We start from the raw sequence: 13,398 nt of genomic DNA on the forward strand, positions 1-13,398 counted from the left end.
AAGAAGGGGTGAGCCTGCTCACTCCCCTCACAACTTCAGCTTCTTCTTCAGGGACAGCCCGAGACCCGAGCTCCTGGCTGAGATGGTTTTTAAACTGACCTTGACCCCAGCCTATCTTGGGAGCCCTCACCCACCTAGAAGGCCCCGCCCCAGAGTTGGGAGCTGCACAGGGCACAGACTGTGGGAAGTGTCTCCCAGGCGAGGGGGCAGGCGGAGGCCAGGGCACCTCCCGGGCACGGAGGGCATCACAGGACAGACCCGACACACGTGGGAACCTGGAGGTGCCGACAGCCCGGGCTTTATTTCCAAACACAGCGGACAGAACGCCCTGACCTCCCACCGTCACCCCTTCTGGGCCCAGGAGGGAGACAGGCCTGGGCCCACCCAGCGGCCCCACCGGGGAGGGCGGGGCCTGAGTCCACCTCTGGCTGGGGCCAGCGCTCCTGCCCGAGGGAAGAGGCCGGAGGCGATGTCCTCCAAGTGGCCAGCCCTCAGGTTGTCCTCCAGGGTGCGCGGGCGGGGCTGGGGCGCCTGGGCTTCGGACCAGATCGGGGTGGGGGACGGGACCCGCGCTGGCTGGGCCTGGGTGGTGGGTAAGGTGGTGTCAGAGGGCTACTTTGGCAGCAGGTCACCCCAGTTCCAGCCTCATCCCCTTCAGGATCTCAGAGTCGGGGTCACCTTGGGAGGGATGGGGCAGCCCGCGGGGAGTGCTGGATCCTGGAGGGTGCCTTGGGTCAGGGCCAGGAGATGGGCCCCTGCAGGGAGACCCCCAATCCTGCCCCCAGGGAGACCCCCAACCCCGCAGTCCCCAGGCCCCCTCCAGGCACCCGCCCCTCCCAGGGGCCCCACACCATACCGGGTGGGGAGAGCCGGCGGACCGCTGCCAGTGCTGGGCCTTGGCGGTGACACAGGACCAGAGATCCAGGCTCTGGGGGCCGGAGCTGTTCTCGGACTTCGGAGGGAGGATATCCCAGCCCAGCAGACAGTGCTGTGGAGGAAAAGGGGTCAAGGCCTCAAACAGTCATGGTATCCCCTGGAGACGGAGGCTCCCCCAGGGCAGGGGCTGTGTCTACCCACTAGGCCTCCCTTTTCCTGACCCTGTTGGCCCAGGCCCTGACCCAGACCAGTGGGAGGAGGGAAGGCTGCGGACACTGACGGAGCACTTCCTGTGCGCTGGGCTCTGCCCCACCCACGGACTGGTACCGATTCACTGAACGCCCCACCTCACCACACCAGCCTGAGGACAGTGCGCTGTGCCCGTTTTACAGATGTGCAAACCGACTCTCCTTGGCATCCCTTCTCTTCCCCCAGGCCCAGCTCCCCCAGGAGTGACGGGGGTCCCCGACACGGGAGACACGTTATGGGATGCACTATGGAAGCACAAGGGCTCGGGTTCCAATCTTCCACCTGCTGCCCTCGGCCAGCCTCCGCCCCCTGCCTCGGGGTGCTCCTCTACAGAGGGCGGCGGCAGAGCCTGTGCTCCCGGCTGCGTGGGGCTCCGTGAGACGATGCTCCTCAGCACTGCGCACCCACACGAGAGCTTAGTGCACGGCCCATTCACACCAGCGTGTGGCAGACACTCCTGGATGCCAGGGTGTGGGTGGGTGCCCCGCACCCCGGAATAAGCAGAGCACAGTGATGGAAGTGGCCTGGTCCAGGTGCTCAGCCTCGCTGGGTGGCCTTGGCACAGTCCCTGGCCCTCTCTGGGCCTCAGGCTCCATCTGGGGCCCTGGGCCAGCCCCGCCTCCCCCCCATCCAGTCTCCCCGTGGCCGCTCACCCGGGGCAGGGCCAGCGTGTCGGAGGCGTCGAAGCTCTTCCGCCGGTGGATGCGGTAGCGGTGGGGCGGGTCCAGGACGGACTGTGGGATGCTCACCCTGGGGTGGGGGGGTAACAGTGGGGGCATTGGCGCAGAGGTTTCCTGGCTGCTGTGGGGTCACAGCCCCAGGTCCATCTTCCCGCCCCTCACAACGGGGGCTCCAGGCTCTGACTCCCTCCTCAGCTGCCGCTGCCCCCAGGTGCCCTGCTCTGGTCACTCACCGGACCTGCGCTGGGTCTGCCAGCGTCTTAGGGCCCCGCTGGTCCCGGGGTGTCCTGCACAGGCGGCAGGGGGCGCCGGGGTCCGAGGGCACCAGGAACAGACGCCGGTTGACACGGTAACAGTACACGCCTGGAGGCCCACAGAAGCAGGTGCCTCAGCCGGAAGCCTAATCCCGGGCCCCTTGCTGCCCCAACCACACAGGCCCGCCAACCCTGCCAACCGCCCTCTCACACTCACCTGTACACGTGCACACACACAGAGCATGCACGCAGACTTATGCTCACACACAACACACGGAGCACCACTTCCTCAAGCTGGACACACATGTGCACACAAATGCACACTGGCCGGCACCTTTGCATGTGGAAATGTCACGTGTGCAAACACAAAGCATGGCTTTAGTCACATTTGTGGACACATGCACGTGCTTATATTTGTAATCACACACACACAGGGTGCACACAGAGTCCTGTTCACATGAACATCCCTTACACACATATGCACAGTGTGCGCTACACATGCAACTCACAGCAGACTTATGTGCTATGACTGAGCCGGGACCCTCCCCCCACAGGCAACACGTATGGAGAGAGGAGGGCGTGGGAGAGGGAGCACACAGGAAATGGGGCAGCTGAGAAGCAAACGAAGGCTGCGGGGGAGCGGGAGGCAGAGTGACACAGGCTGACCCTCATCCCCAGGAGGCCGGGCCTCGGCTCCCTCCCCTCCCCCCAGGGCCTGCTCTGCCCTGTCCAGACACCAGGCCTCCCCTCCCTGATCCCCAACGCCCAGCCGCCTCCCCAGGCCTCCCCGACCTCGGCCGGGCTCCGGGGCGGCCCGCAGGGCTTACACTCACATTCGTGGTCCTCCCGGCCGCTGTCGCTCTCCCGCCGGCCTGGGAGCTGGGGTCTAGGAGCGCGAGAGGGTGAACAGGCCAGCGACAGGGAGGGTCCCTGTGCCGCCTGCCCACCGCTGGCCTGCCCCTACTCACTCGGGCTCCCTGTGGATACACTCCTCCTTGTTGGTCTCCCGGAACGCCTGCAGCTCCGAGAAGAAGGCCTCGGGCTTGCTGCTGATGGGCGAGCGGTTGTCCAGGGACCCTGAAGCGGGCAGAGCACGGGGGCTGCTGGGCGGCCGCTGGCCAAGGCTCAGAGGACACTCAGTGCCGGCTCCCAGCCCGCCTGCTTTGTCCCCACCGGGCCTCACAGACCTGAAGGGACCCTCCACTCACGGTGCCTGTTGGTTTTGTGGGTGTCCACCCACCCTGAGGCATATCCAACCGTCTAAGCTAGGGGTGTCGAACTCAATCAGAGAAGGGGCCAAAATCTAAAATCCAGCCTAAATCGCGGGCCGAATGGTTTACTGAACAGTCATAAACTGACAATGTCATAAACTGACAGCGGAGTGCAGTGATGACAGCGCGGTGCGGACCACATTGCAAGGCCTGGGGGGCTGGATTTGGCCCGAGGGCCTTGTGTTTGACACATGTGGTCTAAGCAAACAGTGTTACAGACCCCTGCCATGGGCCAGACGCCGTTTAAGCGCTGGGGAGAGAGCAGTGACCTAGACAAGCTCCCGCCCTCCCTCACTAATATGGCGGCAACAAATTGGCCACCTAAGAAGCATGCGGTCCAACACTGAGGGGGAACGTGTGCCAGGAAGAGGAGAGCAGAACCAGGGAGCCCAGCTGGTTAGGGCAGGGGTGCCAGGGGAGGCCTCTCTGAGGAGGTGACAGCTGGAAGGGGGGAGGGAGCCGCGTGGCCATCTCAGGAAGAAGAGCAAGTGCAAAGGCCCTGGGGCAGAGGTGTAAGTGAGGAACAGCCAGGTGGCTAGAGGGCAGTAAGGGATGAGAGTGGAGGAGATGAGGCTGGGAAGCCCGCCGAGGGCTGGGGACCAGGAGTGGCATACTCAGATCGGCATGTGTGTTTACCCTCTGGCTGCTGTGAGGTGGGAGACAGGGGCCCCGGTCTGAAGTGACCACGGGCATCCTGGCGGAGAGAAGTGGTCAGATGCTAGCAATACGCTGAAGGCAGGGCTACCAGGATGTGCCGGTGGGCTGGGAGAGGAGTGTGTGAAAAGGAGGCATGGGAATCAAGGTCGATCCCAAGGTTAGGACCTGACCAATAATTAGGCGCTTAGAGCTGCCATTTGCAAAGACAGGAAAGACTGCAAGTGGGAAGAAAACCATCGCCTTGATTCTGGACATGAAAGCAATCTAAGACACTGCATGTGCCATACAGAGAAGACAGCCAGATACAGAAGTCTAGAACTCAGAGGAGGGGGTGGGCCAGACATAAAGACAGGGGAGTCCAGGCCAGCACTCAACCACCGCCTCTGTGCCTGTCCCTGTACCAGGAGCTGACAGAAGGTGCTCACCACCAAGGGTGGGACATTCAGACCCGCTAGGCAGCACAGGGTGGGGGCTCAGGCAGGGGTGCAGGCAAGCTGGGGCCTCCTCCCCCAGCCCCCTCCCAGGTAAGGTGTGTGCATGGGGCGGGCCACACCTGCAATCCAGTCATAGCCCAGGTAGGGTCTGAGGCGCCAGCTCCTCTCGGGCACTGGAGATTCCTCGTTGAAGGTCACACTCAGCTGACAAGGCAAAGACACAGGGTTAGACCAGCAGGACAGGCCCGAAGGAGGCCCCAGCTTAGGGGAAGCAAAGGGGTTGTGTCTTAACTTCCACGCTGATGTGGGCCCCAAGGCTTAGCTGAGGGCTCTTTTTATTGATAGATAACGTGTTTGGTCCGTGACTCTGAATAAGTGTGGCCTCAGCCTCGGTCTTGCCATCTGTAGAATGGGGTTCCTCGCCTCCTTCCCAAAGTGCCATCTGAGGAACTAACCACCACCACTTACCCAGCACTGAGGCTGAGCTGGATACAACTTGTGGCATCTCCTGGACAGCCTCTCACCTCGCACAGGAGGCTGCCCACGAGTGCAGTTGTCAGACAGGGAAACTGAGGTTCAAGGGACCGCCCACCGGTGGATGCCCCTCTCTCCCACGTTACCTTGGGCAGCTTTCTCTGTTGACCCCGGCGGGACCTCGGGGCCCATGCCTCCGGCTCTGTGAATCGCTCCGAGTCATCCGAGTCTGGGGTGGCCAGCAGCGGTGCCCCGCAGGGCCTCAGGGGCTCCTTGGCAGGTGGGAGGGAGGTCACCCCCGAGCTGGTCCCTCCAAGAGAGGACATGTCGCAGGAGTCACCTTCACTGGCATCCCGTGGGGAGGAGGTTCTCTGGGCCGCTGAAGGCATCTTTTGGGACAATGACATCTCTGAGTCACAGCTGCTGCTGGCGTCCGCGTTTGACTAGAAGAGAGAGGCCAGGTCACCCAGCCACCTCCCAGGCTGGCATGCACTAGGCATAAAGGCCCGAGTTCCTGCTCCAGCCTCTGCTGCCCAGTCCAGTCCCTCCCCTTGCTGGGCCTCAGTTTTCTCATCAGCAATGGGCACGCTGCACAGGACAACCCTGGAGGCCTGGGTTCTGGCCTAGGGTCAGTAGCACGCCCCCCGCCCCATCCTCTGGGAGTTCCCAAGGTGAGCACCCACCTCTGAGGCCGCCTTGGCCACCGACCGCCGCACGGCATCCTGCCTGGCCCACAGCTGCCTCAGCAGCTCCAGGTTGAGCTGCCGCAGCTGCGTCAGGTCCTTGGTCTGCACCGTCCCGGGCATAGCGTCTGGCTTCCCACAGCGATGTCAGATGTCGCCGTCTCCCGGCTGCAGAGCCCTCAGGGCCGAGTTCCAGACCCAGCTCTGCTACCTGCAGCCAAGACAGCAGGACACAGGGCTGAGGAGGCTGCCCGGTGGAGTCAGAGGCCTGGGTCCCAATCCTTCCACTTTGACACTCCCCAACCGTGCAGCCTCAGACAAATAAGTTAACCTTCCTCTGCCTCCGTTTCTTCATCTGCCAAATGAGATCATAACAGTATCTACCTCATAAGGATTAAGTGAGGTAATGCATGTTACATGTTTGTTTGTTTTTAATATATTTTATTGACTTTTTACAGAGAGGAAGAGAGAGGGATAGAGAGTTAGAAACATCGATCAAGAGAAACATCGGCCAGCTGCCTCCTGCACATCCCCTACGGGGGATGTGCCCACAACCAAGGTACATGCCCCTGACCACAGTCGAACCGGGGACCCTTCAGTCCGCAGGCCGACGCTCTATCCACTGAGCCAAACCGGTTAGGGCTGCATGTTACATCTTGATACAGGTCCTGGCACACAGCACGTATGCAATAAATGTCCGTTATTATTCCTCTGGTCAGTGTGTTTTTTTAAAAGCCCAAAGCGAACAATCGCTCTTGAACGGCTTGAACTAAGACAGTAGACCAGTTTGACTTACAGAAAACAATGAGGGCAATTCCACAAATGTAAGGCATTATAACTTGTGAATCCAACACATCCCAGGCTCCTGCAGGGACTCTCCTCTCTCCTGCCCATCCTTCCTGCTTCCTTTTCTTTTTTACAAATGAAGAAGCTAACGTTCAGAGAAGTTTAGCAACTTGCCCCGAATCACACAGCCAGTAAGTGGCAAAATCAGTATTTGAACCTAAATCTAGCTCCAGGATCCACAGTCACCTTTCCCCAGGAGTGTGGAGAGGGGCCTGAAAAGCTGCCTCCTATTCCCCGCCTTTGGCCCCCGCCCCCCACCTTCCCCAGGGACCCAGGCTCAGGGAAACACCGATGCCTCTGGAAGGAGTTTCTGCAGGCTAGGGGAAGGGGCTCCCCACTTCCCGCAGGTCCCCAAGGCCGGACTCCCCGGAACAGAAAGTCTCTCTCAACACACACTATCCCTGTTCAACCCTGGGTCGTCTGACAGGCACCTCAGAAACTCTGCCCCACCCACACTCCTCGCCCGTGGACCGCCCACACCGGGGTGGGGATGGGGCCTCCTCAGTGCCCTAAAGCAGGGAGAAGCCAGACTTACACTGGACACCCTACCCCTCACACGCCCCGCAGGGACTCTCCTATGCAAGCGCAGCAAACAGCCAGATCCGTGGGACCGGAAGTCCCGGAGCCCGCCCTCATCTGGTCAGATTTCCCTAGGGCCTAGCCGGTTTGGCTCAATGGATAGAAAGAATATCGGCCTGGGGACTGAAGGGTCCAGGTTTGATTCCGGTCAAGGGCACATACCTCCATTGCAGGCTCGATCCCCAGGCCTGGTTGGGGTGCGTGGGAGAGGCAAGCAATTGATATGTTACTCTCACATGGATGTTTCTCTGTCTCTCCCCCTCCCTTCTACTCTCCAAAAATAATAATAACAAAAGAGAACAGCCTGCAACGCCCTCCTTCGGGCTTCAGGCCCGATTTGAAAAGCTAAAAGCTAACAATAAAGAATTTTTTTTTAAAATAAGGAACATTTTTTAAAATTGGTGGGAAGAAAAGAAAAGCTAAAAGCTGCGCAAATGCAAAAGGAAGGCAAAGTTCGAAAGAGAGATGGGTAGCAAAAGCGGGGGGGACGTCGGGGCGGGACCCCGGGAAAGGGAGACTCAGCCTACCTACCTTAGCACTTACAGGGAAACTCATCTTTCCCATCGCGCCCCGAACCCCGCGAGGGCACACGCGGGGCCTCCAACCGAGACCTCTCCCCCGCCCCCACCCCCACCCCATCCCCGGCCTAGCCGCTCTGCACTCACAGCCCGGAAGCCACGGATCCGCGCCGCCGGACGCCGCCTGTGCCGGAAGAAGATCCGCCCCGTGCACCCTACGTGACGTCACGTGGGCGGGACCCAAAAGGCCGCCCTGATTGGCCAGGTGGCCCAGACGCGCCTGGGAACGTAACTCCGCGTTCAGAAGCGACAGTTTCAATATTTGGGCGGGACTAACAGAGTTTTTCAACAGCCGATTGGTCAATTCCCGAGGTCAGGGTGTTCGGAATGGGGCGGGCTTCTGGGAGGCTGGCTGATCCCAGGCCCGAGTTTGGCGCAGGCAGGTTCAGAGGCTGCCCCGAGGCTGCTCCTAAGCTGTGGGAAGCAGCTGTGGGGCTTTAACCTGGGCGAATGTGATTGGCGGCTGGCGAATAATTCTTTCATACTTTTTCTTTTTTTAAATGTGTTTTTATTTATTTCACAGAGGAAGGGGGAAGGAGAGAGAGAAGCATCAATGATGAGAGAGGATCATTGATCGGCTGCCTCCTGCACGCCCCTTACTGGGGATTGAGCCTGCAACCCAGGCATGTGCCCTTGACCAGAATAGAACCTGGGACCCGTCAGTCCTCAGGCTGACACTCTAGTCACTGAGCCAAACCAGCTAGAGCTCTTTCATACTTTTTCTTTCAAATACATTTTTTATTGATTTCAGAGAGGAAGGGATAGGGAGAGAGACAGAGATAGAAACATCAATGATAATAATCAATCATTGATCGGCTGCCTCTTGCACGTCCCCTACTGGGGATCCATCCCTGAACCGGGCATGTGCCCTGTACAGGAATCAAACCGTGACCTCCTGCCCTAGCTGGTTTGGCTCAGTGGATTGCACATAGTCCTGTGGACTGAAGGGTCCCAGGTCAAGGGCATGTACTTTGGTTGTGGGCACATCCCCAGTGGGGGGTGTGCAGGAGGCAGCTGATTGATGTTTTTAAATCTCTGTAAAAAAAAAAAAAATCAATAAAATATATATTTAAAAAAAAAACAACTGACCTCCTGGTGGATAAATCAAAGCTCAACCACTGAGCCACACCGGCCAGGCCCTTCATCTGTTTTTTAAAACATTTATCGTTCCTATGCACTGGGAGGCAGGTTAGAATTAAGAGGGGGCCCTACTTGGAGGAGCAGGTTAAAAAGTGGATACAGTCTGTAAAATATAAGTAAATTTAAATAGAGTGCCTACTATTCACCAGGTATTTTCCCAGCCTCATAAATACGCTTTAAGGTGTGTGGGTGTTGTTGTTTTTTTAATTTATTAGGAGAGAGAGAAAAAGGGAAGGGGGAAGAGAGAGAGAGGAGCGTTGATTTGTTGGTCCACTTATTAATGCACTCATTGCTTCTTGTATGTGCCCCAACGGGAAACTGAACCTGAAACCTCAGGGACTCCTGGTATTGGTGCTTTCCAGGTGGGATTGAGATCACTACCCCGCCCTGGCCCATCACGAGAGGACTTATCGCAGGGGTTACCTTGGTCGGCATCCCGTGAGAAGAAGGTTCTCTGGGCAGTAAGGACATCCACACAGAGACTTGTGCATGAATGCTCCTGGCAGCATTATTCATAATAGCCACACATAAAAAAGGAAATAATTCAAATGTCCATCAACTCACAGATGGGTAAACTAAATCTGGTCTATCCATACCAATGGGAACTATCACTGAAAAAGGAAGAAAGTACTGGCACATGCTACAACATAGATGAACCTCGTAAGCAACTCGTAGGCATTTAAGCAAGGGGGAAAAATTGTCCAAATAAAGACTTGCATATGAATGCTCACAGCAGCTATATCGTAAATGCAAATATCTGTCAAGAGGTGAGTGAATAAACAAATTGTGGGATACAAATAACACTTGCCCGGCTGGCGTGGCTCAGCCTATAAACCAAGAGATCAAGGTTGAATTCTTGGTCAGGGCACATGCCCAGGTTGCAGGCTCAGTCCCCAGGAGGCAGCCAATCAATGATTCTCTTCCATCATTGATGTTTTTCTCTCTCTCCCTCTCCTTTCCGCTCTCTCTAAAACAACAAAAACAAAAACAAAACAAACATTTTAGTGAACTATTTTTTTAAAGTGCCCAGTGCAAGGCATCATGCTTTCCTCCCTGGAAAGTTGTAGCCACCTCCTATCCAGTTTCCCTGCTTCTATCCGCATCTCTCTCATCCACTCTCTAGCAGCCTGGGACTTAGGATGTCAGTCAGCTCATGTCTCTCCTCTGCTCAAGATTCCAATGACCTCTCCCTCACTCACAGCAAGAGTCAGTCCTCACAGTGGCCTGCCAGACCCCAGTCCACCCTGATTCCTTTTCACACCTTATCTGCTACACAAACGACTCCCCACCTCCCTCTCTCTGCTCCAGAGTCTCATTTTGTTCCTTGAAGATATTGGACTTGCTCCCACCTCAGGGCCTTTGCACATGCTGGTCCAGAGCTCTGCCTGGAATGCCCTGCCAAGACATCTACAGGGTTTTTTATTCAGATGTCTTCTCAGTGACACTCACCCCATTCCCACACTACCGTTACACCCTCCCCCCCCCCTTCCCTGCCTCATAATAGCCCTCACCTTCTGATATTGTGTCTTTCACTGGGGGTTTTTGCCTGTTGTCTGCCTTCCCCCACTAGCACGCAAGCTCCATAAAGGCAGGGAGTTTTGTCCACCTCACCCACTGCTGTACCTCCAGCGCTCAGAACCGTTCTTGCTGGCACATCATGTTCTCTCAAACGCTCTGCTGAACTAATGGGCTTTCTCATTTCTAGAGGCAAACGGACCGCTTGGGGTTTTGCAGCGCCTGGGTTCACGCATACAAACGTGACGCGTGGTGAGCCCTCAGCAAAAGCTGCCGTTGGTCCCAGCCTCACTCAGAGTCTGACTCAGAGGCAGAAGGCAGCTCTGGAGGACAGAGTGAATGTAGCTGGCATCTGTGAGGAGGGCCCAGCCTTGAAACCTGGGTGAAACCTCTCTGTGATTAAATGGGGACACTGGTACCGCCTCTCAGATTTCCCAGAACTCACGGTGGACAGATGAGTAGCTTTCGAGACCACAGGCATGAGCCTTGCCTTGCTGGGTAGGACGAACGAGATGGTGGTGAGTGAGGCAACAGAGTGTAGACACTCTCCTCAAATGCAGTGGTCACCCAGGAGTAGCTGGTGAACAGGGAGCAGGGTTGCAAACAGCGGCTTCAGGAGAAAATGCCTGTGGGCTGCAGGCAGAGAAATGGCTGGTTTAAAATGTTTGGTTTCACCTACACGTACGTGTGTCCAGGATCATGCTGTGTACCTACCTGTGGGTCAGGATGAGCAGTTTGAAAGCCCCCAGCTTCGGGGAAACTAGCTCTTGGACTCCATCACCCCAGCTGCTGAGATTGGAACCCTTGGAAGCCCCTAGAAACCTCTAGAAGTTTCCAGTAGCCTTTGCTGCGTCCCCCACACGAGAGAGCTGATAAATGGGTGCACTGTGCCCAGGACAGGATTCGTTAGCTCAGCAAGTGTGCACCGAGTTCCGGTTCTGAGCCAGGCACTGGTTTAGATGCGTGGCACACATCAGTCAAAAAAAACCTCTACCCTTCAGAACGTACGTTCTAGCAGGGAGAGGCACGTACATTACATGTTAGAGGATAACTACTTAAAAAAACATGTTACACATGTTGTGGGGTGAGAGTACTCCGAAGTGCTGGGGATCGGGGAAGGAGAGGCGGCTTTGAGGAAGGTGTTCTGGGTAAACCCCATGAGGTAACACTTCAGCAGCCTTGGACATAGAGGCGTTAGTAAGCTCTGGTGAGATCCGGAAGAACAGGCGAGGGTCAGGGAGGGCAGAGGCCCTGAAGGAGAAGCGTGCTGAGCAATTTCAAGAAACAGCAAGGAGCCGGTGTGGCTGAAGCGGAGGCAGCTGAGAAGGGAGGGCGGTGGGAGGCAGCGCAGACCCCAAAAGGCCACTTGCAGGGTCTCCGGCCTCCTTCTGGGTGGAGCAGGGAACCAGAGCAGTGTTTCCAGCAGAGAAGCAGCGCGGTCTGAGCTCTATTTCAAATCTCTATCAAGGTCCCCTTGGCTGCTGCCGGGACACAAACACAAGAGGGCCAGGGTGGGAGGAGGGGCTGAGTCAGGGGGCAGTAACCTGGGTCCGAGGAGTGGTATTTTTGTGTGGAGGGAAGTGCTACGTGTATTTTGAAGACAGAAACTGGCACATTATAGACAAAGACAACAGCATGGCAATCAGCAGAGGGGTAGGGGGTGGGAAGACTTGGGGTGATGAATACACACTGTACAGACTATATATTTTATACAACTGTACCCCTGAAACCTGTATAATTTTATGCACCAATGTCACCCCCAATAAATTCATTTCAAAAAGGAAGAAAAAGAAAAACTGCCGGGTTTAGATGCAGCATGTGACAGTGGAGTCCAGGATGATGCCCGGTTTGTGGCCTGGAACCTGGCAGTGGAGGAGGCTGCCACCCGCCACGCCTGGAGGCCTCTGAGAGGGACCAGCGGAGCAGGCGGTGGGGGGCCACTGCCCAGGGGCCGGGTGGCGGCCCAGGAAACTGACTCGTCATGCCCAGCCACTGCGGAGGGCCCTTCACAGAAAGAGAAAAGGTCACAGCCAAGTTCTCAGAAAGCAAGCAAGGGCAGGCCAGGCTGAGTCATGACTTAAGTGAAAAATGAGCGGCTCAGAGTTAGAGTGAAATCTGTAAAGAAATCACTCGATTTCCTGGTCCTTAGAGATAAGCTACGCCTTTGCTCTTCTGAGAGGACCAGATTCCTTCCAAGAGTGAGGAGGAACCGCAGGCCGATTACAGAGGGAACTTCCCAGGTGAAGGTCATTTTATTTTTTATTATCACTAGTGGCCCTGCGCACAAATCTGTGTGCCAGTAGCTCTCTGCGGGGCCTGGCTGCTCTGCGCCCGCGGCCTAGAGGCTCTCCGAGGCCCAGAGGCCACTGGCCAGGCGAGGAACACTTGCCTCATTGCCAGGGCGACGAAGCAAGCATTCCACCAGGCCGCTCACGTTGCCTGCTCTCAGCAGCCCTCACCCTCCCCCCCCCCCTCTTCCCCTGGGGCTGGGGATTCCCGCAGGGCTGAGAGGACTGGGCGCCACCATCTTGTGGCTATGGGTGCTGCCATCTTTGTGACAGAGTGGCAGTTGGTTTGCATATTACTCTTTTATTAGATAGGCTTATTATTGTTAATCCTCACCCAAGAGAATTTTTTTCGTTGATTTTTTAGAGAGAGTAGAAGGGAGGAAAGGGAAGAGGCAGAGAGATACATTAATTGGTTGCCTCCTCATGGGGATTGAACCTGCAACCCAGGTATGTGCCCTTGACCAGGAATCCAACCCTTGACCTTTGGTGCTCAGGCTGATACTCTAATCACTGTGCACACTGGCCAGGGCAAGGTCATTTTATTTTTATTTATTTATTAATTTTTTTAATATATTTTATTGATTTTTCACAGAGAGGAAGAGAGAGGGATAGAGAGTTAGAAACATCGATGAGAGAAAATCATCGATCAGCTGCCTCTTGCACACCCCCTACTGGGGATGTGCCCGCAACCAAGGTACATGCCCTTGCCTGGAATCGAACCCGGGACCTTTCAGTCTGCAGGCCGACGCTCTATCCACTGAGCCAAACCGGTCTCGGCAGGGCAAGGTCATTTTAAATACTAAGCTGCAGCCCTTACCGGTTTGGCTCAGTGCATAGAGCATCGGCCTGAGGACTGAAGGGTCCCGGGTTCGAT

The 13,398-nt window shown here is 56.6% G+C and overlaps 1 protein-coding gene across 12 annotated transcripts; it reads right to left on the reverse strand.

The window, feature by feature from the left end:
* Positions 1-268: 268 nt before the first annotated feature.
* On the reverse strand, positions 269-7,752 carry MIIP (migration and invasion inhibitory protein). 12 transcript variants are annotated; one of them, XM_084872045.1, is made up of 10 exons: positions 7,669-7,752; positions 5,579-5,789; positions 5,042-5,284; positions 4,541-4,625; positions 3,028-3,136; positions 2,893-2,945; positions 2,039-2,168; positions 1,779-1,875; positions 857-988; positions 269-582 (listed from the first exon to the last, which is right to left on the reverse strand). In XM_084872045.1, the coding sequence occupies exons 2-10, from the start codon at positions 5,699-5,701 to the stop codon at positions 343-345; spliced, it is 1,212 nt and encodes a 403-aa protein (XP_084728171.1). In that variant the 5' UTR covers positions 5,702-5,789; positions 7,669-7,752; the 3' UTR covers positions 269-342. The 12 variants fall into 12 exon arrangements, with proteins under 12 accessions (XP_084728171.1, XP_084728179.1, XP_084728177.1 ...); XM_084872053.1 differs by having other exon boundaries at positions 2,887-2,945; positions 7,669-7,745; XM_084872051.1 differs by having other exon boundaries at positions 5,042-5,338; positions 7,669-7,745.
* Between the last annotated feature and the right edge of the window lie 5,646 nt (positions 7,753-13,398).

The sequence above is a fragment of the Pipistrellus hanaki genome (assembly GCF_964339955.1).
Source record: "Pipistrellus hanaki genome assembly, chromosome: 2".
Taxonomy (NCBI): domain Eukaryota; kingdom Metazoa; phylum Chordata; class Mammalia; order Chiroptera; family Vespertilionidae; genus Pipistrellus; species Pipistrellus hanaki.

What these genes read in the sequence shown, in the direction of transcription:
- MIIP (XM_084872046.1), bottom strand. Translation starts at nt 5,701, where the DNA reads ATGCCCGGGACGGTGCAGACCAAGGACCTGACGCAGCTGCGGCAGCTC. An exon ending in GCAGACCCAGCGCAGGTCCG is followed by an intron (nt 1,876 to 2,038) that starts GTGAGTGACCAG and finishes CCCCCACCCCAG; the next exon opens with GGTGAGCATCCCACAGTCCG. An exon ending in CCGCCGGCTCTCCCCACCCG is followed by an intron (nt 583 to 856) that starts GTATGGTGTGGG and finishes CCCACCACCCAG; the next exon opens with GCCCAGCCAGCGCGGGTCCC.